Source organism: Dermacentor andersoni, chromosome 3, assembly GCF_023375885.2.
Source record: "Dermacentor andersoni chromosome 3, qqDerAnde1_hic_scaffold, whole genome shotgun sequence".
Classification (NCBI taxonomy): Eukaryota; Metazoa; Arthropoda; class Arachnida; order Ixodida; family Ixodidae; genus Dermacentor; species Dermacentor andersoni.
Window position 1 is genome coordinate 235,907,740 of NC_092816.1, and position 24,281 is coordinate 235,932,020.

The following is a 24,281-nucleotide window of genomic DNA, read 5'->3' on the forward strand; positions in this document are numbered from 1 at the left end:
TGATGGGTTCAGTTACTGTTTCAGTATGGCAGCAGCAGCATCATAACTCTGTCGATAATGGCCTGATGGGCTGCCCAGGTGGCGCTGTGGGAATGCCGGTCGACATAGCCCTCCAAGCCGCGCTTATAGGTTTCCGGTAGTACAACATGCGATACCCTGCTGGCGAACACATGGTGTTGTGGTGAAGCAGCTCATTGAATTAAGCGAAAGTTCATAAAGAGCGCTTGAAACTGCTTCAGAACATACCTGCTTGCCTCAGCAGCGCTGTGTTGAAAATGTTTGGAGAATTTCATGCGTTGTAGGCTTTGTAGCATGCCTTCCGTTGCCAAAGAAGCAAAGCACTGTACCGAATGCATGCACTGTGCACGACAGGTTGCAGACACTATTTTGGTGCACTGTCGCTTTCATGTGTGTGCTGCTCAAGTCACTCGATGCCAAGGTGCAACGGCAGACTGCTACAATATGTGTCTATTCATTTAAGCATGTGCACCAACTCAGAACCATGGCCCAATAACAGTGAGTTAGTTAACTAATGAAATGAATATAATAAGTTGGCACCATGACTCAGCTTGACCGACTCTCGTATGTGTTCATGCTGTGAATGCAGGCCACATGCATGCTTATGCTGCAAAAGCGCATTTCCCAACATGGCAGTCAGTAAATACTGTGATTGGGGGTCTGTAGCCTTAGCGCTGATGTGCAGTAGCTTTTTTTTTTTTTTTTTTTTTTTTTTTGAAGAAATAACAGTGGCACAGCAACAGTTTAATTTGTTGTCATTCATTTATTGGCAGTAACATATAATGTGACAGTGGCTGTTTAAATCATTTTTATGTGCAGTTTCTTATCTTCTGCCACAACTGACTCTGTGCCAGGTCAGTCGATCAATTTTCCTTCGCTTGTTCTCTGAGCAACATGTTCTGAAACAGTTTCAAGCGCTCTATATGAACTTTTCCTTAATTAAATGAGCTCCTTCACCATCAGAAATTCTTTTAGGTCATGTAAATTCCTGTGCATGGCAGTTTTCCAACAAAAACAACTCATCCGCATGCACCTTTCTTTGGAAACGACTGCATTTTTCATGGTTAAGCTAAAATGGGGCACCCTCTCGATGAGATGATCCACAGGCTACTCCCAGCAAACGCAGGTGCCTTTTCTGATAGCTGAACACCACAATAAAATGATAAATTAGCCCTGAACACACACACACAAAGCAAGCGAAACCGATGTGAGCATTATATTACCCCTTCATCTTCTTCATCTTTATACGTATATTCATCATCATGGCCAGCATCATCGTCTTCAGCGCGTGACCTGCGAAATAAATCGTTGAGGCTTAACAGCTGTCTCGCAAGTGGTGGAGGTGCGGGGTATGTAGCCCGGCAGTAGCGTAACCTAATGCGGAAAGCTGCGACTTCTATACTACCCAGCCAATTTTTTCGCTCACCACCGGTCATCATACAGTGTGTTGAAAATTCCAGCGTGTAAGGCCCATGACCCTCATAACAATGTATCACGCATCAATAATGTTGATGACTGTGCTTGGGGACCACATGCTGCTCGGTGTAGTTTGGCGTATACTCCCCTAGAGTTTGCCATCAACTCGCCGTGTCCGCCCTCCTTCGGCGCGGTTTGTTGTACAAAAAATGCCCGCATTCCACAACCTGCCCTGCATTTGGTAGCAGACAACGTCCAACGTACGGGTCGAACACTTTTGAGAGAACTACACAGAGAAGACAAAACAAGGCACGGATGAGCGAGACCCACCTTACTCTACGGGACAGCGTATTTTTTGTACTACCCAGCCAACTTCATTCACCGCCATGAGGTCGCGTCATGGTGCGTTGAAAACTCCAGCCCATGTGCCCCATAGTTACCGTTTTCACAAGGGCAATCTTTATTGCGATTGGCTTCTTTGTGCAAGCTCATGACAACGAGCCTATTGCAATTCAGAAATTCGTAATCAATCAATCATAAGTGTCCTTTTGATACCGGTAAATGACGATTGTAGCAACTTTGGCAAGCGAGGCAGTATCTGCCACCACACCTGCCTTTGAATGCCTTCGATCACTGCCGTCACTAACAAGCCATTGAGGGACAACAAAGCTCCACCTTGACAGCTGGTGAAGAGCACTTGTGGAACATGCCAGAAAGTAGTGTTCACCAGACTGTGCTTGCCTTACAAGCTTTTTCTTTTCTTTATTTTTTACATTGTATTAAGAATGAACTCATTTCGAGTGAGTTGCATGCAGTCGGAGATAAAACATTTCGTACATGGAAAATTCAGACATGCTTGATTATTTGCCACTAGTCCTCATACAGTAGACTCGCGATAATTCAAACTCTGATAATTCGTACTTTCGGTTAATTCAAACAAAAATCACATTTTTGGTTGGTTCGCCATGTTTTCAATGTATTTTAAGGCCGCTTAATTCAAACACCGCAATTCGGTTAATTCGTACTTTTTGCTTGTCCATACCGGAAAATTATCGGCTATCGTTGCCACCACTGGTGAAAAATCTGACTTCTTATACACCACAACAGCGGAAAATGTTAAAATAAGCACACTATAGCCTAAAAAAATAAAAGAAAGCGAACAAGAGCCTAACAAACAAACGTTCGAAACAAAAGCCTCCCAAAGGGCACATTGTTGCTCAACTTTCCGTGGCTTGCTAGCATGCTTGCAAGCCAGTTCAAAGCAGGAAGTTCGAAATTAAAACACATAACCCTCAAAACTTGTGGAAATGACGACTGTCCACCTGCGTTTGTCAAAACGCTCAAAACTGACATAAAACCTGACGTAAAAACAAAGAGCACGAGAAAAGGAAAAAAAAAAAGGTGCGAAAGTGACGCGAGTAGCGTCGGCCGATTCCGAATCACGTGACCGCTCGCGCTTTTCTTTCCCTGGTCGGTCGCCCGCGTTGGTAGCATCATGTCTCCGCGGGGGAAGTACCGAACCCTTTCTTTGAAAGAAAAATTGGCAGCCATAGAAGAAGTTGAGGCTGGAGCGAAGAAGACTTCTGTGGCATTGAAGTATGGAATCACAAAAAGTACGCTGACAATGATTGTGAAAGCGAAAGACAAGCTGCGAAACAACGCAGGCTATTTCGCTCCCGACAGAAAAAGGCTTAGGGAGCCGGCGCATCCGGAGCTTGAGAAGGCAGTTTTTCTTTGGCTGAAGCGCGCTCGGAGCTGCAGTCTACCAGTAAGTGGACCAATCCTGCGAGAGAAGGCCGAACAACTGTCTTTGCGCTTTGGAATTGAAGACTTCAAGTGTAGTGATGGATGGGTGTCGCAATTCAAGGAGCGACATGGCCTCGCTTTCAAAACAGTAAGTGGAGAAGCGGCAGCGGTCGATGAGGCGGTTACTACCGACTGGCAGCAGACGCGTCTTCAGAGCCCACTGCTTGCATACTCCCCGGCTGACATTTATAATGCTGACGAAATGGGACTGTTCTTCAAGTGCCTTCCTCAGCAAACATTGTGTCACAAGGGGGAACGTTGCACTGGCGGAAAGCTGAGCAAGGAGCGGCTCACAGTCATGGTTTGTGCCAATATGGATGGTAGTCACAAGCCGGAACTTTTCGTTGTTGCCAAATCGAAGCGTCCGAGATGCTTTAAAGGCGTCCGAACTCTTCCCGTTTCTTATGCAGCAAATACGCGTGTATGGATGACGCAATCTTTGTTTGAGGATTGGCTGCGGAAACTTGACGTGCGGTTTAAGCGCGATAAAAGAAAAGTGCTGATGATAGTGGATAATTGTCCCGCTCACGGTGACGTGGAGGGGCTGGAGGCAATTCGTCTTGAATTCCTCCCCCCAAACACAACAGCTGTCCTCCAGCCTCTGGATCAGGGGGTAATCAAATGTCTGAAGATAAACTACAGAAAGCTACTCCTTAAGAGGATGCTAATATGCATGGATAATTCCATGTCGTACAGCGTAACACTGCTGTCGTCTGTGGGAATGCTAGCTGACGCATGGAGTGCAGTAACATCGGCAACGATACGGAACTGCTTCCAGCATGCCTTCCGCATACCAGGCCACACCAGTGATACCTTGCCTGACTGCGCTCGAAATGAAGGTGAAGACTGCCTCCAAATGGAGAGCGATGAAGCAAGGCTAGTGCTTTCTGCACTCCAAGCACACAACATAGCTGCTGACCTCAGTGAATTTGTGGCTGCCGATGATAACCTCTGCGTGTGCAGGGAAGACACCCTGGACGACTTGGTGGCTGAGGTGCTACCAGCACAGTACAGCAGCGAAAGTGAAGAGGAATCAGAAGAGCAATCCTCTGTGACAGCAGCACAGGCCTTCCACTACCTTGCCGAGGTCCGCAAATTTCTGACTGTAGAAGAAAATTCTCAAGAACAACTGGCTGCTCTTAATGGAATAGAGAACTTTGTTCTTAATGCACATGTAAAGAAAAAACAATCAACAATTCATGATTTCTTCAAACGGTCTAGTCAGCCATAGATTTCCATTAAACTTGTTCTGGATCCTTCACCTCTGCTCTGTTTTTACTGTGTAATTAAAGAGTGAAATGTTTAAAATATGATTTAAGTGGATAATTAATTGTAATGTGCCCTGTAATCTTGCTCAGAGTCATATATGCGAAAACTTCCAATAATTCAAACTTCCTGATAATTCAAACAAAATCCTGGGGTCCCTTCGAGTTTGAATTAACGAGAGTCTACTGTATAGGTAATGTGTAAGGACGACCAAAATTTCAGTGATGCTGCAGCATGCCGTTCATACAGTAAAACCTCATTAACACGACCCTCGTTAATTAGAAAAATATGATAATTCGGACTCCTTCTCTGGTCCTGGCAGCCATGTGCATTACTTAATGCAATCAAACTCTCATTCTTTGGAAATATTTGCTGCAAGTCGGTTAATTCGGACCACTCTCGGAGCTCAGCAAGCGCTGCAAACGTGCCACACAGAAAAAAAGTGGCGGAGTCCACATCGCCATAGTCATCAGTGGAAATTGGACGTGAATGACAGCAATGCTAAAACACTTTGTGCCTATTTGTACCTTTAAAGCCCTTATTCTTGGATTTATCACCGCGCATAACACTGCGTTGGGCGCATGCCTTCATAACTGCGCAGTCGTCATCCATGACCACGATTTCATCCACAGCAGCTGTGGCAAAGAGTATATTGTTTCGTTTTGGCTTGGCGTACGAAACGGCCACTTGCTGTCTGCCGAACTGCAAGGCCACCATCTACAATCATGCCGATATCGGCCACGGTTTCTGCCCCAGCTGTTGAGGCAACCGGTGGTTTCATTTTGAGTTGATGCAAAGCTGTTGAGGACGAAGAGCACCGGCTGTATCGTGAAGGACAGACAATTTGTTGGCCACCAGCTCACAGACCAAAAAATAATTCGGATCTGTGCATGGTAGTGAAAAACGTGTTTCAAATGAATTCAGACAGTCATCAGGTCATCACTACTGCAAGCACCTATCAGTCATGAGATCACGAGAATCCGACTTTTTTATGGCGCGATGACACATTCGCCCTGCCCTAGCGGATTAGTCGCGAAACATCTTAGAAGGGTCGCGCGCGTCGCCACATGCCGGAAAGTCTCCCGAAATGAAAAGAAAAAAAAAAAGACGGTGCTCAGATGCATGCCGTTGCAAACACTCGTGCCGTGTACTGCATCGAAACTCCACTTGCAGCTCGACATCGTTGCGGTGCCGAAAACGTATGTAGCGTAAGACTGCAACTCCACTTGAAAACAAAATGCGGCCAAGGCTCCGCCCGAGTGGTTCGGACTGCACAATGAGCCAGGTAGTTGCCGCCTTTCATTGAGGGCGAGCAAATTTAACGAAAAACCTGTGCGTTACACTTGGGCCACACTTAAAAACATCATGTTGCTGACAAAGTCTTCTTGCAGCATCGGTCCTCACTTGCTGATGGTGGCAGTGTGTGCCTGACTTCTCGTAATTGTTTAAGGTGCAGTAACACTGGGTCGATGCGAGACCAACAAGACGTTCACATCAACGATTGAATGACTATTCAGTACAGTGGGTTGCTGAAAGCATTTTATCAGTGAGTGAGTGAGTGCAAACTTTATTTAGGTATCATACCAGGCCGACAGCAACGCAACCGACAAGCGTGGGTTGTCGCACTGCGACAGGCTTTCCTGTCAACGGCACCGACACAAGATCAGTTTGCCGACCATCGTTCAATTGAACCCTGCACGATCGGCCATCGAACTGACAATGCAATATAGTAAAAGCACCTTCGCTTGTATCTATAATTAATTGGCACTCAAAGTGAGTCAATACATGCCTACAAAGTTTAAATGTACAAGCTTCAACCCTCTCAAGCTGTGCACAGGAAGTTCGAGCCCATGTTGATCCTGTTCAGCGGAGGTTAAGCCTGATGTCGTCTTGTTCACGCACCCACTGCCGGCGGACTTGAACTGAAATGTAAGCAGTTGGAACGAATGAAACTGCTTCTATAGTTCAGTTCTGTCCTTAGCGATTTGAAATCAACTATACAGTCAAACCCGGCTATATCGAACTCGCAAAAAAACGCCTATCAGTTCGATATAGAGCATAATTCGATATAAGCCTGCTAAATAATTGGATGTCATAAAAGCACATACCATTTATAAAATCACTTTATTGATGAAACTAGTTTAGTTTCGCATAAATTAGTCCTGCATTTTCTTCTGCTTGGGCAATTTCGCTGCCTGCGACGCACGCACTTCCCCACGTTGTCGAAGGAGTCGGAGCAGCTGAGGCCGCAACCTTCCGCATTCGCGCACAAGCACCAGACTAATGCGAGTGCACCAGTCACTTCGGAGGATGTGGGCAAAGGACCGTAGTTGCTTTCCTCAACGTGCCTACTTTCATTTGTTCTCGGTATGATGTCGGCGATGTAGTCTTCGTTTCCGGGCTCTACCGTCGTCGCGACACCATCATCTGCACTCACAAACTCGTCCACCATTGATTCGAATGTCCCAGAAATTTTGACAGCTCGCTCCAAACATCGGCAACACCGGCAACGGCTTCGTCGCATTCATCAGAATTTACAGTCATCACCGAGCACGCGGAAACCGGCACGTATGAAGAACGCCTCGTACACGGCCGTGCGTACGCGTCAGGCGCCATGGGCACTGGGTTGCGAGTCTGGCCACTTTAGCCCTAATCGTGCTGAGAGTGCTCCTCGGAATCTTGCACGCTGCGGGGACATCGCGTTCGACGCGATTTATGATTTCGATCTTCACGGCAACACTGCGGGAGAAGGCCCACAAGGCGCAAACACGATAAAACCAGAGAAGCAGCCAGACAACTCTCACTTTCACCATCTTGCACGAAGAGCGCACAAGAGCCTCTGATTGGCTGTCTGAGCAAGCGCTGTGGGCGGGCCAGGATCATTTTTTGCTGGGGAGTGTCGATAGATAGTTACCTAAAGAAAGGAAGGACGCTTGATTCTGCAACCCGCGAGGGAGCGGGAAGTGAAAGATGACAGAGAAAGAGTGAGGATAATAGACTTCACTATGCGCGACAGGGGGGAGTGTCGACGGCGCGTCCGAACAGCCTGAGGGAGAGCGGTTGGATGGAGCCGCGCCGCCGGGTTTCCCCGCAACCGCGAGGCAAAGCCAACTTCTGGGGGCACTTTTCCGCCGCTTGACGTTCGATATATCGGGAGTCACTGCAATATTTGTTCGATGTAAGCGTAATTTTTGCTATATATACTCATTGTAACTATACCATGACCAGAAATTGTTCGATATATAGAATAATTCGATGTAAACGGGTTCGATATAGTCGGGTTTGACTGTACTTCACTTCGCACAGCGTGTACACAATAAGTGGCAAGCGGCGATACAGCACTGTGTCAACATCTGTACGTCACCGTACCCGTAGGCTGCCAGTCGCATTCACTACACGGATGGGTGGGTCTGTACGTGTTGTTATGCCGACACATTTCTCAATTCGAGAGATGTACTGTTTAACCGTGCGTCAAAAAAGAAATAAGAGATGGTACATTCGGTATACAGCAGCATAAACAACCGTCTCACTCAGTTATACCAACAGTGTCAGTGATGGTATCCGCGTTTTCGCAAAGGAACAACACGGCCTATAAATGAGCATTTAATTTATGTGAGCACAGTTTTCTCTAATAATGTTTTATGGCACGCGTAAATTGTATGTATGACAGTTAAAAAAAAGCAAGAATCGGAAATAAATTAACAGTCCGTAATATGTTATCTGGATCTCAGTTGCCGTTGTTTAAGTTGTTCGGCCGCTCGTATTGACACGTCTTGGTGTGGAACAACACGGTACATATGCGCAGATATGCAGTGAAATCTCGGTATAACGAACTTCAGGGGACCGCGGGAAAATGTTCATTATTCTGAAAGGTCGTTATAGTGAAAGCCCAAAAATTAGCCATAACAATAGCATTTCAGTAACGCAAACATCCTACCTTTGAAACGGTAACTCGTTTCTTACCCAATGCACACGTGATCGTCAGACAAGGCACATTTATTTGAAATAGTCTGTGATCGTCTTCTGATGGGTGCATTACAGACTCTGCAGCACGCAGTCCGCATTCTTATGCACGTCTTCGGTCGCTGTCCCGCTTTTGGCTATAAATATGCGGAGTTTTCGCAAGCAGTCCAACACATCTGTGGCCGACACGGACTCGTCGCAGTCTTCGGGTGCTGCCGTAACGTCATAATCCATGTCATCGCTGCATTCCTCTTCTTGAGTCGCCGTGCCCTGGGCGCTCTGCAGTATGTCATCAGTGGTAAGCTCTGCTGAGGTCCATGTCGCCTCGTCACACTGGACATAGTCGTCAAATGTGACTGAAGGATCAACGGCTAGCTGCTCGGCCACCTCGTTCCAAAGCTCGCTCGAACTGTCCTCCCCTAACCAGAACCATAACCAGAAGAAAAACAAGATGGACAGGCGTGATACGGGTGACAGCATGTGAACAACTGAGAAAACAAGCAAGAAAAACGTGATGCGTTGTCGCCTCCGCAACAGGAAAAAAAGAAAAGGCCCACTTCAGCGTTAATTACTACGTTCTTTTTTTTTTCCTTCTGCCGCACCGTCTCAGGTTTTACGAGCCCATGCTCCCCGCCTCTCCACTCACAAAACCTGGTGCGTCGTTGCCTCCGCAACGGAGAAGGAAAAAAAAGAAATCCCCGCCCGCATCTTTCTCCTCCCGTGCCATCACAGGTTCTTGCGGGAAGCAAGTTGTAAGGCGCCCGCTCTTTGCGCTGCATCGTCTGCTAGCTTAGAGCTCCGACTGCCGTGACGGATACACTGAGATCTAAGAATCCTCGCATATCGGGATATGAGTTCGTAGTACTGAGGTGTTGTTAAGATGACACGGAAATTAAATAACGATTGTTATTCTGAAGTTTGAAGTTTACATTGAAACTATAAGCAGTTGGCATGGGATTTCTTAAAAGTTCGTTAATCTGAAATGTTCGTTAATGTGGTGTTCATTGTAACGAGGTTTGACTGTGTATGTTTTGCTACGTTTTGGCATTATTTCATATCAGCGATGCACTTTTTCCAAAATATTTTATGCTAACGACGATCTGTGGCTGTACATGTCAATGTAAACAAGTGCATTGCTTTGATAAATCCAGTGTGGAAGGCTGCGCTCGAAGACTTGTTGAATATGCGAAATGTCTAAATGTTAAAAAAAAGAATACAAAACACGAGCTCTAAGTGCAGGCGGCCGTGTCGGCAAGCGGAACTCAGCGTGCCTTTATCAGCCGCACTGTTTGCACAACAGCGCACTCAGGCCTGCCAACCCAGTTGTCATTGAATGCTTCATGGCTTCCAGGAATGACATTCTGCCCTGGAGAAGCCATGAACAATGATTCGCGATCTGCAAAATGCACAACTGATGCGCACTCAACATGGGTGCAGGTACACAAATCAACTGGCAAAAGCCCCAGCACCCTTCCAAAACATTTCCAGTGGCGTGCGGCAGAGGGCAGCACAGGAAAATGAAAAAGGCTGATTGGAGCTTCTGCACTGCATTTGTCCAAAATAGAAACAACATTTGCAGATTCACGCAGTAGATAAAACCGTGCTGATGTAATAAGCATTTGCTTATTGTTTCCTTCATACTCTTGCTGACAAAAAAGATTGAGAACAAAGACCACGCAAGGAGCCCTGGAAGGAAGAATGCTAGGCATAATACCCCTGTCACACGGGCACCCGCGAACTCCATTGAACTCCTTCGTCTTTAAGCCAATGCAGTTGCGCTCCGTGTCACACGGTCTCCCTTGCGCCAAGGAAGTTAAATGGAGATTTTGGGCGAAGGGAGTTCAGCAATGACCATTACGGTTGGATGGAGTACTCTCGTGCCCAGGTAGCTATAGTTCCGCAGAAAACCACACTAGTAAAATCGTCGTAACTGATTCATTTACAAATTTTAGCATTATTATTTTTTTTTGCCTCGAGATATATACCACATAATGGAAATTTTACTATGTTTTTAAGGGCATCAGCGCCTGTACCCTCTACACCAATACTTCGCCACGCCGCATCGGGAAACGTCGTTCCGCCATTTCATGTTTTTTATACGCATGCGAGCCGCACGTGGTGTCGTTCAAGCCGTATGGGTTAATTCTCCGGGTGACATGCACCATGAGCGATCCCGGCGCATTATCGTTGCGAACACACACACGCACAATTACACAGCGGAATCACAACTCGAAGCCCAACAACGTGACCCGCGCTGCCCACGCACGAAAGCAAGAGCACAGTGCAGCCAGCATCGCTTGCAACTTCGCTATGCTTGGAAAACAAAAGTCTTGCGGCAACATACCGCAAAGCTTCTCGCTGTGATTTTATGTTATTACATACTGCATTAAAAAAAATACACATAGATTACTCTAACGGTGACCGTTTGTGTGAACAGTTGCACGCGGAAGTAAGCGTAGCAACGCCATTTCTATCCCGTGCGGCGCCCGTCGAAAGCTCGCACTGTGCCGTGTAGCACGGTCGCAACTCCATTGCCGTCAATCTCCGTTGGGGAGTTCCATGCTCAACGGAGTTCGCGGGTGCCCGTGTGACAGGGGTATAACTTTAAGAGACAGACAGAGAGCGGTTTGGATCAGAGAGCAAACGGGTAGAGACAATATTCTAATAGACATCGAGAGAAAAAATATGGTGCTGGGCAGGTCATGTAATGCACAGATTAGATAACTGTTGGACCATTAGGGTGACCTAGAGAAAGGAAGCGCAGTAGAGGATGGCAGAAGACTAGGTGGCGCAACGAAATTAGGAAATTTGCTGGTGCTAGTTGGAATCGGTTGTTGCAGGACAGGCGTAACTGGAGATCACAGGGAGAGGCCTTCGTCCTGCAGTGGACATAAATAGGCTGATGATGATGATGATGACTCTAGCTAATTCGACATTCAGTTAACTCGGACGTTTTTTTTTTTTGGTCCTGTGAAATTCAAATTAACAAGGTTTTACTGTATTTCTAACATTGCGTGCAAGACAGCAACAAAACTTGGGTGCCTGTACTAGCAAAAAAATTCAAGGCTTTTGTTCTGCATTGCCAGTACCCCTTCAAAAACGAAACTAGTCAATGGACACCTTTTTATTTAGACCATAACTTAGACCAGAGGTTCATAACTAACGCTTTCTGGCTTTAGGTGAACCCACCAGCTTTCCCAGCCGTACAAACCTCTCCACTCTCCCTGTTTCCACTGATGTACAGACTTGCTTTAAGAGCTGAAGTGTCTTGCGAGAAGGGGCTGCTCATTTCCTCTCCATCCACCTAGCCAAAGTATCACCACTCTCGCGTGTCTGTGTGTGTGGCCTCTGTTATTTAGGGTTCACGTGTTAGCCTTAATCTTGAAGGTCATTGCTTTTGATGGAAAACTCGTCATACCTTGACAAGCGACTTTCTTTTTTTTTTTCCAGGCTGCTTCGCATGCCAAGATAGGTGGTGTCGTCACACAAAGAGCCAAACACACAAAAGTTTATCTCATTTCTTGCACTGGTTCTTCCAAGTTGAAATGTCTGAATCAAAAGAAACAAAAGCTTTTCATAGTCGACACCTGTGGGTGGTCTGCAAGGCATAAAGATATGGTGTCACAAGGCACTCGCACTGCAGAATGGTCTTCGACATACTGATCACTACGCTAAGCCTAAATGCCTGCGGTGTCTCTCGTATCGAAGCGTTTGCATGCTTTTATTACAGTATTGATGCAGTGCATTGGTAATCCGGCCTGTGTCAAAAATCTGCCATGCCAACAATGACACGCCTGGCCCACAACTAATTGCATACTGTTTAAACAGCCAAAATTATCATTCGTTGGCCTTAAAGGAACAGACAACCGCTCAGAACATAAATCGAGATAACCGTGCTAATGGAATGATTCCCTATTGTTGTGGCTAAAACGAGCCATGTGTTTCTCATTACACATGGATTTATATTCTTAATTCATCACTAAAAGTCACGTGGATGGATGGATGCTATGAGCATTGCCTTTGGAATGGGGTGGTTGGTTGCCCCACCAAGCTCTTCTTATTATATTGCCTAATGTCCTACCTATGCTAAAAAGAAAAAAAAAAAAAGAAGTCCACGATAAATTCTCATAACCAAACTTTCTGAATCCCTATTGTGAACTTTGTTTTTGCCATAACCAAACTTTCTGAATCCCTATTGTGAACTTTGTTTTTGCATGCCTCTGTTTTTGTCATTTTCCTACTTTTCTCCCACCAATCTTCCAATCACTGCTTACTAATCTCTACTGCGGACATGTTTACTTTCCCTCGTTGTTTTTCTCTTAAGTAGTTACTCATAGCAGGTTTCTTTTCCATTGCCTCCACCCATGAGATTATCTCAGCCTCTCTGATCTTCCACTTGATGTTCTTTGTTGCCATGTTGCTCACCATATAAGTCGCATACTTGCTGGTAAGCTTTCGAGTTCTTCTCCTCCACTGTGAATCAATGTTTTTCTTCTACAAACACTTGAAAACTCTCACAGCCCATTTACTTTCTTCCATATTCCTCAGTCGCTCTTCAGAACCAATTTTACTGTGAGCTTCTCTCACTTAAAAGCTTGTCCAGCCCATAACACCCTATACAGCTTCATTTGTAGTCTTCTCGTGAGCGCCCAATGCAAGGCGTCCCACTTACCTTTGGTTCCCATCGAGTCCTGATTGTACCTCTGATTTCAAGCAAAGAACTGGATTTCCATATGTAAGTGTTGGAACCATTACACCTTCGCATACCCCAGAGTATCTCGTACCTATTTTATTCCCGTAGCACTCTGTGCTTTATTATGGCCGTATTTCTCTTCCCCTTTGCTGTTGTTTTTTCCTGTGTTTCCATATATGTATTGCCTTCGTTTATCCATATACCAAGGTATTTATATTCTTTTGCCCAAGGTATTTCCTGGCCCTGAATTGGCACTGTCTGTTCACTGTTTTAATTAAAAACCATAACACCTGATTTTTAACGATAAATTTCAGACCTAAATTCACGCCTTCCTGTCCACAGATATTAGCCAGACATTGTATATCACTTTGCTTGTTAGCTAGCAACACAATGTCGGCCACGGAAAACAAACCTGGAAGCTGCTGCTCTACTACTGCACCTGCCTGTTTGTATGAGAGATTAAACCCGATATTAGTTTCCTCTAGCACCCTTTCCATCCTCACCATTTACACCATAAACAGCGGTGAGGATGAAGGGCACCCCTGCCTCAGTCCATTGTTGATATCAACTTCCTTCTAACTCCTCATCCCTTCCCATTTAACACAAACGGTATTTTCTAGGTAAATCTCTCTCAAAATCTATACAATCATCACCTAAGTCTTCCCCTTCCAGAATATCCCACAAAATGTTGCAGTCTACATTGTCATACGCTCCTGTAATGTCTAAAAAGGCCACATATAACGGTCTACTTTCTACTCTTGATATTTCAATACACTGAGTAACGACAAATAAGTTTTCAAAAAATTACTTTTGGCACCCCACACGGCAAAACATGAAGCTGCATAAGGGGTCCATCACGTGATCATCTACTTGTGCACGTGGTTCCTGGTTTTTCTATTAGTATTGAAACACAGTATACTTTTTGCTATTATAAATTTTTCCTGACTTACAATGTGCAGCTAATTCTTCATTTGTAGTGAGCAGAAAAGTGGCGCTGCCTTCACCTTTGTTTTCAATGAGTTGGCTTGGCTCGTCTGTCGATAGAACGACGACGGGGACCAGCCAGCCATGACGTAGGCGTGTACTCAGGGGAAAAACATGGTACAAATATAAGAAATGTCTGCACAACAAGGCGAACTTATTGCATCAGCTTTTTATTTTCAAAAGTGGTTGAAAAGGTTAAAAATGTAGGTGGTTAACCACAGTTACACTCACTGCTGTGAAAGCAAAACGATGGGCGACTTTCACAATTTGCGAGGAGGGCTGTCGACATTGCTCTCACTTCTCAGCGTTGCTGGAAGAATGAGAGCTTCCTAAATTTCGCTTACTAAATATCCACGCGCTTTTGGAAGCAACTGCTGCAGATGTAAACACTGCCGAGGGTGATCTTTGTGTTGCACCATAAAAAAACTAAGTCCTTAACAGAGTAAAGCGTTGGTTTGGGCTAGTTGGTAATCCATACTACGTACTCTTTAAGCGCAGAATTTACGACCACCACAAAGGGACACAAAGGGGACATGACTCCTGTCCTGTTCGTGTCCATTTGTGTTTGTTGTAAATTCTGCACTTACAGTACGTAGCAAGTCCTTAAAAATCGGTTGTCAGTCCCTTTCAGAGCCCACAAGGCAGTGATACCGCTAAATTCAGAAGTTTCGCTTAGCTTGCAGAACTTCCGCGTTGATTCGTGCACACGTGTTACACTCTTAGCTCGTGAGCCAATATAAGCCCGGAAGTCGCACAGTGACGAATCTTGCATGCCTCTCCTTTGTGGGTCTCTTACTTCTCGCAGACTACAGAAGCGATTAACAGGACCTGTTGCTTGGATACTTGGTTTAAATTATGAAGTACACATGTGCAAATATTCTAAACTTCCAATATTCAAATTGAATTGGTTAGTATTCCACTCAATTTAAAAGACACTTTTGTTATTTCAAATATTCGAGCCCCCCAAAATTACCGTTTTCGATTCTTTAAGTCAGCTTCGCAACAGTACAGCCGTGTTATGCGACGAAGCATATATAGACTATTGCGGTGAATCATATGTGCTGTGCAGTGAAGCATTTCAGAAGTAAGACGAGAGCGTTGTCACGAGATCCCGGCTTGTGCTTATGGCTACCCATCTCTACAGTCGACTTTTGTTAATTCAACCTTTACGGGACCAAGAAGAATTATCCGGCCGGCCAAATTAAACAAGATGCAGAAAAAATGTCAAAAGACAGTGCTGATTCATTTGGCAGTATTTTCCCAATTCTAACATGCCCCTGAAGCAAATGCATGCCCTTTCTGTGTGTCCAAAGTATAAAACGTATAAATAACATTAAAGCCGTAAAGCATACAAACAGCGCTAAAATGGTTTTGGGTATTGTGTCCAGTGCGCCGTACAGGCAATTTTCGGCACAATATTCATTAAAGAAAAAAAGGTGCATGTTAGAATCGGAAAAATACCATAATCAGACATTGTGAGCTGCGATTATTGCTTGAAAGTCTTCTTGGGGAGGCCAAAAATATGCTTTTTCAACAGGAGATAACATGCATTCAACATATTCACTGTCCTTTGCGCTCCGCCAAGAGAGTCGCTGCCACTGAAGGGTTCGCTATTGGGGTCACCATAGGGGCCAGGTGTATGCATGCTGACTGGTCAAGTTCGAATCAAAGGCCAATTTTAGGATCTAAATAATGCAAATTTGGGCCCGTAGAGATGCATTGACGCTGACTAGGACCTTTGGTTGGGATCAAACTAACAGGAGCCGCATTGCCGGAAGTCTACTGTAGAAAGTGTTGCTCTCCAATTTTCCTCCAAAACACAGAAGTGTTTTCCCATCCTTACGGCAGGTGGGTCATCGTAAGGCCAACCTGCGTGACAGACACATGTGCAAACCGTGCATCAGCAACTTTGTTTCCATCTCAGACACTTGTTTTCCGAGTGCCGCATGGGTGTTAAGAATGGACATGTCGACCGTGCCAGTCAGTGGGACATTTGGTTGACCTGAATGCGACGAAACACAAGGACGGAGCCAAAGTTGGTAGGCTTCTTTCTTCAGATGCAGATTATTCTGCGACTGAGGCCAAATGTCTCTTCACAGTGTTCTTAGTATATTATTACTTTTGTTGTGTTAGGAGGAGGGGAGAAATGGAGGTAGGAAATTAACTGTCTCACTTCTCAGTGGAGGACACCTGAACTGTCTGGAAGCCATGGAGAGAGGAAACACAGAGAAAAAGGGAACAAATGCACTAGAAAAGAAGTGCACGACTATTGCACAACAAGCACGCAGTCGTGCACGTAGAACAGCGTGGTGCTGTGCCACACGGCCATGTTCACACTGCTTGATGTGCACGGTTGCCAGGCTGCCCTCCTGGAAAGAGCAGTGCAGTCCCTGAAGGTGCCTTTGTGCACCCTGCAATTGGGGCAGCAAGTGCCTGTCCACAAACGTCTGGGCAGCAAGGGGTGCCTTACTTTGCTGCGACCTTTTCTGGAAAACCTACTCATCTTTTAGTTGGCAATATGTGCGTGAAATGTTTGTTTTTCTTTGAGACAGTTTTGAATGATGAGTGCGATGTTTTGTCCAATAAATTGACATTTAGTATTTTTCATCAAATTCTACTATATTTTGGCTGCTATCCTAGCACATATAGCTTTCCAGGGTTGGCAGCTGTGCAACTGACATACCAGTAGTGATCATTCAAAATTATAAGCTACTTGGCAAGCTATAAATTGCAATTTCTTTCTTGCTTCTGAACCTCCAGTGTCATAGACTGCCAAGGAATTTAAAAATTCCACCCTGCCACTATCAGTTTTATGTGTGAGGGGTGACCCCATTGAATTCTTTGTGCAGGAGGTGTTTGACCTGCGATGCGAGATAGCCTTCAACATGAGCCTGTTATACCTGAACAGTGGCAATACTGAGCTTGCCAGCAGCATCGTCGCCCAACACTGCATCATCTGAGATGTGGTGTTGTCATGTCATCAACGTCGAGCTATTGCTGCCTGTGGACAGCAGCAGGCTGCAGTCTGCAAAGAAGATTGCATTTGCTTAGCGGCGTTGCTTCAGGACCAAACACCTGCACCTCATTTATGGGCCACTCTAGGAGAAACATGTTAGTTTGTATACTACTTTTATTTTTTGTTTGTTTACTGTTGGTGCAGCAGTTCTTTGATTTCTGACATTCATATTAGGTGAATAAGTTTTCTAATACAGTCGGCTTGTGTTGAACTTGATAAAATTATCCGATGGTTGAAAACCAAAACACACTGCTGCTTATTTGGCAGTATTCGGTCAATTAATTGGCATCTAACACACACCATGCCTCAGATTTAAAAAGCGCACACAGTTTTTATTGGGTCAAAGTTAGGCTTGTGCAAATATTTGATACTTTGAAATATTCAATTGGTTATTATGCTACTCGGCATCCACTTCAGTTAAAAGTTCAGTATTCAGAATTTTTAAAGTACTATTTGAAACGGTTGAATGTAAATTTTTATGCATGTACAATGTGTAGTTTCAGTTTCGATGAGCAAGATGCATTGCCATTCACGTGGCTCATGATTGTGACAAGCCAAACACAAATAATTTGTTTGCAGTCACTGGCTGACTTGTCTGTCATCATTATTCATCTTGTACAGAAATGTAAATAAACTTTTGTCTTGACTTCCTGAGCTATGCATTCAGTTTAACAGGGTGTGATCAACAAATGCTACAGCAGCACGACCCCCGCTTCCTACAACTTCATGGCAGGTGGTAGCATATGCTGTTGCTTATGTGGGTGTGCATTTGATCTTTGGGATTTGTTAGGTTTTGCATTCTGGGTTTAATAATTTGGAATGCTGGGTATTGAGGACATGGAGAAAGGACGACACCACAACACTGACTGAAACAAAATTTATTTGCCCTAATTGTGGCAAGGTGTTCATGGACTGCTGTCCCAACTGGCTCGGGAACATTGCCACAATGTTTACGAAGCTACTAGTGGTAGCAATTAAACAGAGTAACCACGCATGTGCTTGAACATGTGACAACCTGCCCAAGTTAGCACTCTTTTGTAGATTTTGCACAGTTACAAGGTTGAGTGGAAAAGTGCCCATCAAATAATCATCAGACTCCGTTTCATCCCTTCCTGAGGTAGGCTGCGTTACCTTGTGGTTAGGGCCATTGCATGTAAAGTGGGGTATGAAGGAAACTTGCTGTTTCCTTTGGGCCCAGGATCCTTTCAATAATGACACGGCAGACAGCAGCATTTTACATGCAACACAGGCTATACACAGACACGTTAACATGGTACAGAACGCTTTTCATGCACACGGACTAGAGCAAAAGCTCTGAAGACATCTGCCTATCCACAGTGGAACTTCCTTACTACGAACACCACATTAACGAACTTTTCAGATTAACAAACTTTTCAGAAATTCCTTGCCGACTTCTGATAGTTTCAATGTAAAAATATTTCAATACTACGAACTTTTCAGAATAAGGATTGTTATTCAGTTTTCCTGTGATGTTAACGCCTCAGTACTATGAACTAATATTCAGAAATCTGGGGATTCTTAGATTTCCATGTATCCTTCATGGCAGCCGAAACAGTAGGCTAGCAGACGGCAGTACACAGAGAGCCAACGTCGCAGCGCATGGGTTTGGAAAACCTGAGACGGCGTCTGAGAGAAAAAAATGCGGGCAAGCGGAGGCGAGGACGCATCAGGTTTTGCGAGCGCATGCTCTGCCCAGAAAGGTGTCGCTGAGCAATGGAAGCATGTCTCTTCCTTTTTTTGCCCTTCTTTCTGTGGCTGCACTAGCTATACGCGTGGTAAAATGTAACCTCCGTACTTGCAGGGATGCAACGCGGTCACACTTTGCACTTTTCAGACCGTGTCGTTTATGTGCACTTCCACTTTGAAATCGCTCAGGTGTCTGCCTCAAGCGAGAAAGCTGTGCTGTCCATGGAAAGAGATGTAAAAAAGCAAGAAACATTGCGCTTTGGAGGCGACATGGAGCTACCTTTTTGTCAGTAGTTTTCTCAGCATCACCATTTGTTTTGTGCGCATCACTCTTGTTATACGGTGCTTTGGCGGTGTGTGCTGGCAGAATCTATGGAAAATAGCAATAGCGCGTGCCGAAAGCCAACAGCAACGTTTTCATAGATAGCTCATATGGTGACAACTTATGAACTGGTAGGTTGGTGGGTGGAATGGTTAATTTTGGGCCTTTCACTACAACAATCTTCCAGAATAATGAACAATTTACTGCGCTCCCCTGAAGTTCGTTATATTGAGATTTCACTGTCTATAGTGAATTGCCTGGCACTCATGCAACACGACTCTTGCTAGTGTGCGTCGTCGTTGCGGTGCCCCTGACGGTTGTTATTGCCGCTGCGTTGCTGTGTAGTTTGACTCTTTAGCACAGTTGGTAAGTTGCTTGCGATGGCCACGTCCTACACCGTCACCACCACGCTGCACCTGGTCGCAACATGGAGACAGGGGAGACGGCAGGCCGGCAGAGTACCAGGCCACTTCTGTAACTGGCCAGCAGCTTGCCAGCCACTCCTGGAACGTCTCGGTTCTCAGCACGAAGCACTGCACCAGGCAGCTATGACAGCACGTCGCTGGTGTGCAGGAGAGTGCAGCCATGAGCAAGATCTTAGCCCAGGTCTGCATGGTAGGAGGACAACCAGTCGCCAGTACCCGAGCCTTGACTGCTGGTCAGTGAGCTGCCCTTCGAGCCTCCCGTTCGCTCTTACACACTCATGCTCTCCGCACTGTGCTTCCTTGTTTGTGGCACACGATCTTCTTCTTCTGTAATCACGATGATTAATTCTCCTCTTGTTGCCGCACAATCACCATCACTCCAAGCTGGCTGGTCAATCACTTGTCACAGCCACACGCCGCATCATCACATGGGGCACTGCCCATGAGAGGATGGGCCAGTGCTCAGAAAACTCATTCACCGGAAGCTGCCATTAGGAATGCCCCTCAAGACGCACTGCATTGTATGCTCAGCGGCTGCTGAATTCGCGGTACACTATGTGTTTGCGCAAAGGTGCCAAAACATGCCACGTATTGCTGTAATGAGTCAAGCAAAAAACAAAACTATCTAATTATGCCAATAATCAGACACCTGGATCTGCATTCAGAGATGGGGCTAAACAATTTTAAAGCACACACACCAGGGGCCCTATAACGTAAAATTATTCCAATATGTTTTTATTCCAATCTCCCGACGTCAAATTTGCGTAACTGCCAACACAAGCACCAGGCAGTCAGCCGCAGGGTTGTCTGAACAGACCAATCAAACGCTTTCCTCATTCCTAGGAGGTCACTTTTGTTTGCTTGAAAAACGAATAACATTGCCTACACTGAGTGACTTGTCTTATCTAGCAATTGGCTGGCAAGAGGCGAGGAGCATGCTCAAGTGGAGAGGGATTCGATGGGGCCGAGCCCCTGCACTGAAAGTCGATAACTGGATGAAGAGCCACCCTCTTCATCCAGTTATCGACCGGGTCTGCGATTGGTCTGCTTTCCCTTATTTAGCTTGCAGTGGCTGGTCGAAAATCGCGGCGGCATGCAATGATAGCTTAAGAATGACGCTAAAACAGATTCTTATCGAAGAAGAGTTGGCAGAACGAGGTCGTAAACATGCCGAAAGTGCTTGAAAACATTAAACGGCCACGCAAAAGGTTTTATTATATATGCAAAAAAACATGCTCTTCGGCAGGTGCGAGTAGCCAGCGCCTGAGTGATCAGTGGCAGCCATCTTTTATTCCTTTCGGAACGGGGCAGCCTGCGGCTATTCAGAAAAAAATTCAGTTTTGTTCGGCATATTAATGCATTTTTAATGCGTAGACGTCACCTTGACGCGATAAGTTTTTGTGGTTTTGTGACGTCGCATGACAGGCCGGTGAAGTAGATGCAGCCCGAAAACTGTTGCCCTATAGACGGAGGCTAATGGCGAAAAATGTAGAATCAGAAATAACTATTTTTCTTTTGTTCGGTCAAATCATGCATAATCAGTGTGTACATGTCATATCAGATGGGGTGCTATCGCGGTTTTTGTGACGTTGCATGACAGACAGGTGAAGTGGGGGTGGTCCAAAAAAGTTTTTGACCAATCGTGGAGGGCTGATTACAGAACTGGAATAGAAAAGTTAGGAATAGTTTTACGTTGTAGTGCCCCTGATGACACTACTTTGCTGGCAAAGTGCAGTCAGGCGCCTCTGCAACGAAGGCATAATTCTGACCCAGTTTTGCTGTGCTGTGCATGAACTTTACCACCGAGTATGACGAATGATTTCGGGCACCCCAGCCACTTAATTATAAAGGGCTACAGTACTTACTTATAAAGGACTGTAATGTCGTGTCGCACCAGTAAAACAGCAGAAAACAACTCGTTACATGTTTGAGTGCTGCTAGCAGTTCTGCTCTCAGGTTTTGGTTCACAATCCAAGTGTGGTATATCCGAATAACTAACTCACTGGTGTACTGCTAGTTGTCAGAAGTGTAACTTATCTGTGACGAATTTTTATGTGACAGAAGCACTGAAGGTGTTCCACAGTGCTGCTATGGAGCGCGGTGTAAGCCTTATTCACATGTAGTCAAAGGATAAGAAGCTGCGTGAAGTTTGGCTTGCGAAACTTGGAACCGGCAGACAGCCATGGACTACAAGTCTGGTATGCAGCAAGCACAGACGCGAGGAAGATCATTGCTACAGTGCTGCGACTGCGATGTTCGGTGAGTAGCAGAAAATGCGCACTGAGACGCTCGCCTGCACCTGCTACCCGGCTAATGTCATGATGGTTTGGTCTATGAATTTGTTGAGGTTAGGTACTGGCAAGTTCACTGGAATGGAAAGGGAGCGGTAAGAAGCACATTAAAAAAAGGCATGGCATGTGGTCACGTATGCGTTATGAATTAATGCACTGGATTACGATAAAGAAGCAGCAGGAAATTGCTTGCTGAAAAGATAGATAAACAGACAGTGCGATACAAATTGAGAAATAATGGTATTATTACATCTTAGAAATTTATAGAAAAAAAAGATTGAATTGCCCCCGACTGCAGATCAAAAGTCGCTGTAGGTGTCAAAACCCCTAGTTAAAACAAAATGATTTTTCAACAGCTTTGATAGCATCCACGCAACAGTGGTTGCTTGTGTACGGTAAAATGCTCATATGCTGCCTAAAGCTTTTGGAACGGTGTGAAAACGTGCTCTCAGTGAAAGCGAAACATTGTGCACGGACATGCATGCAGATGCGCAGTCGGTCACTACGAACCCCCTGCGATCTCTACGTTCAGGCTTTATTCAGTTATGCTCCATTTGGTTATACAGACAGCCCACTATAAGAGCATATTTCATATAGTTTGCTGTCAACGTTTCCTTACCTTTCACGCAAGAAGCCTGTTCGGGAGACTCCATCGCGGCAACTGCGCGCAGTGACGTTCACTGTATGTATGCGGTAAAGAGATAGCATCTGTAAACGATTCTGTGCTTTCAGTTTGCTCAATATTATTATTTCAACAGTAAATATTTCCCTCGTTTTGAGAGTACTTACAGAAATGTCCAGGAGGGCTGCTGCTTGGTGTTTTTATTAAGCACCGTAAGCGAAACCTGTGAGGAGCATGCCACGCAATCCCTCATACTACGCAAGGGAGGCAAGTGACAGATGGTGACTTTGTAAGTCCTCGCCCCCAATAGGCTGAAATATGATGGGGTGCAACATTGTTAATAACTGCCTAATTAATCAGTTCAAAACTCTTGCAAGCTATCTCCTACCTAACAGAATATACTAACAGAATAACAGTGCCTAGAATATACTGGCAGTACAGCCTAAGCACTATTACTGGCTGTTGCACCAAACCAACTGTTGGCAGCCACGCACAAACTTTACCGCCACTGCTTTGAAGGCTGTGCACTATCACGTGTGATATAAAACAGTGCACATAAACAAACCAGGACGGATGGTTGTCTATTACGCCTAACCGCAGCCACGATAAACCACTGAAATATGCGCAGTCTGGGAATTTTGCCTGATCTATTTACATTGTTTTCACTCTTTGCTGTCCGCTCAGGCTGTTGTTACCATACGACTGGTAAGAATGGCAAATGAATCATTACAAGATACGACCTGTGCTGATTGGCATTTTGTGTATGTATTCTGCATTTTGTGCAAGGCTCAACAAAATGCCTTTCTGTTTAAAAGTGTGCGCTCCCATACTGGGTTTTACGAAATCAGGCTTGCCACTGGCACTTGAAAAATGCTGCAAGACCTGTTATACTGATAACTGAACACGTTAAACACTGAAGAGGATTAGCTTGACATCTGCATGTAAGGAAGCAGCCATCATGCTCACAAACACTTGGCAGAAAACATTATTTCATGGTTCTTTAGCTGTGCATGTCTGCATCAGTTTATCGACTGGTTACTAAGTGAGAGAGCAGACAACCACTACATATACTAACTGAGTTCGGTTCCCCCAATCAATTTATTTTTAATGAAAGTCATTACATGAAACTATAAGTCTGTAGTAAATCGAGTTTTTACTCTTAACCAACTTGTCCACGAGAGATGTCCAGCGCATAAGCACTACGGTCTATTAAAGATGAAGCGGTGACATGGCCAGAGACGAGATCTTCAAGACTCTGTGCCGACTGTTCACGTAGTGCTGCGTAGGCTACAATTAGTCAGCGGTGGTGTCATCCATTACAATCGCAGCACCAACTTTGTCACCTGTCCAGGTACAACTTGGTGCTCCTCATCTGCATTGCCAGCATGCACGCCGCAGTGAGCATTTAATTCCAGTTGTCTCTGCCAGGAAGACCCAACACTGCCAAGTACACTCTGTGCAGACCATGCTGCAAGATGGCAGCACAGAAGAGTCTTGCCCCCAGTGCTTTGTGGCGTCTTTACACTGTCAATTTATTGTGCACTGTGATCCAATTAGATGTGGGCACATGGTCATTGAACTGCAGCGCATGCAAGAGAAAGGGGGACACTGGAAGTTAACAAACAAGTGCTAACTCATGCAAAGTGACTCAAACATACAGTAAAAACAGCAACAAATAAAAAGTAGTGTTGTGTTCAAAAACATGAATTCTTGTCAGTGGGTACAACAACGCGGTCACTAACATACGTCTGT

General features: G+C 45.2%; 2 protein-coding genes across 5 annotated transcripts in view; one reads left to right on the forward strand and one right to left on the reverse strand.

Moving 5' to 3' along the window:
- The window catches only part of LOC126536973 (general transcription factor 3C polypeptide 3-like), a 312,777-nt gene extending 294,969 nt beyond the window's left edge, over nt 1–17,808 (forward strand). For all 3 annotated transcript variants that reach the window (XM_055073144.2, XM_055073142.2, XM_050184056.2), the window contains exon 20: nt 16,996–17,808. In XM_055073144.2, the coding sequence (XP_054929119.1) occupies nt 16,996–17,106 (111 nt within the window). In that variant the 3' untranslated portion in view covers nt 17,107–17,808. The remainder of the gene's footprint in view (nt 1–16,995) is intronic.
- On the reverse strand, nt 8,488–22,899 carry LOC129385977 (uncharacterized). 2 transcript variants are annotated; one of them, XM_055073146.1, is made up of 3 exons: nt 22,697–22,899; nt 22,527–22,587; nt 8,488–8,888 (listed from the first exon to the last, which is right to left on the reverse strand). In XM_055073146.1, exons 2-3 carry the CDS (start codon nt 22,558–22,560, stop codon nt 8,542–8,544), a joined length of 381 nt encoding a protein of 126 aa, XP_054929121.1. In that variant the 5' UTR covers nt 22,561–22,587; nt 22,697–22,899; the 3' UTR covers nt 8,488–8,541. The 2 variants fall into 2 exon arrangements, with proteins under 2 accessions (XP_054929121.1, XP_054929124.1); XM_055073149.1 differs by lacking the exon at nt 22,697–22,899 and having other exon boundaries at nt 22,527–22,663.
- Between the last annotated feature and the right edge of the window lie 1,382 nt (nt 22,900–24,281).

Bases quoted from the DNA above. Each gene is read 5' to 3' on its own strand.
- LOC129385977 (XM_055073146.1), bottom strand. From the start codon at position 22,560: ATGGAGTCTCCCGAACAGGCTTCTTGCGTGAAAG. The intron at 8,889-22,526 runs GTAAGGAAACGT...GGTTCTGGTTAG, and splicing joins ACAGGCTTCTTGCGTGAAAG to GGGAGGACAGTTCGAGCGAG.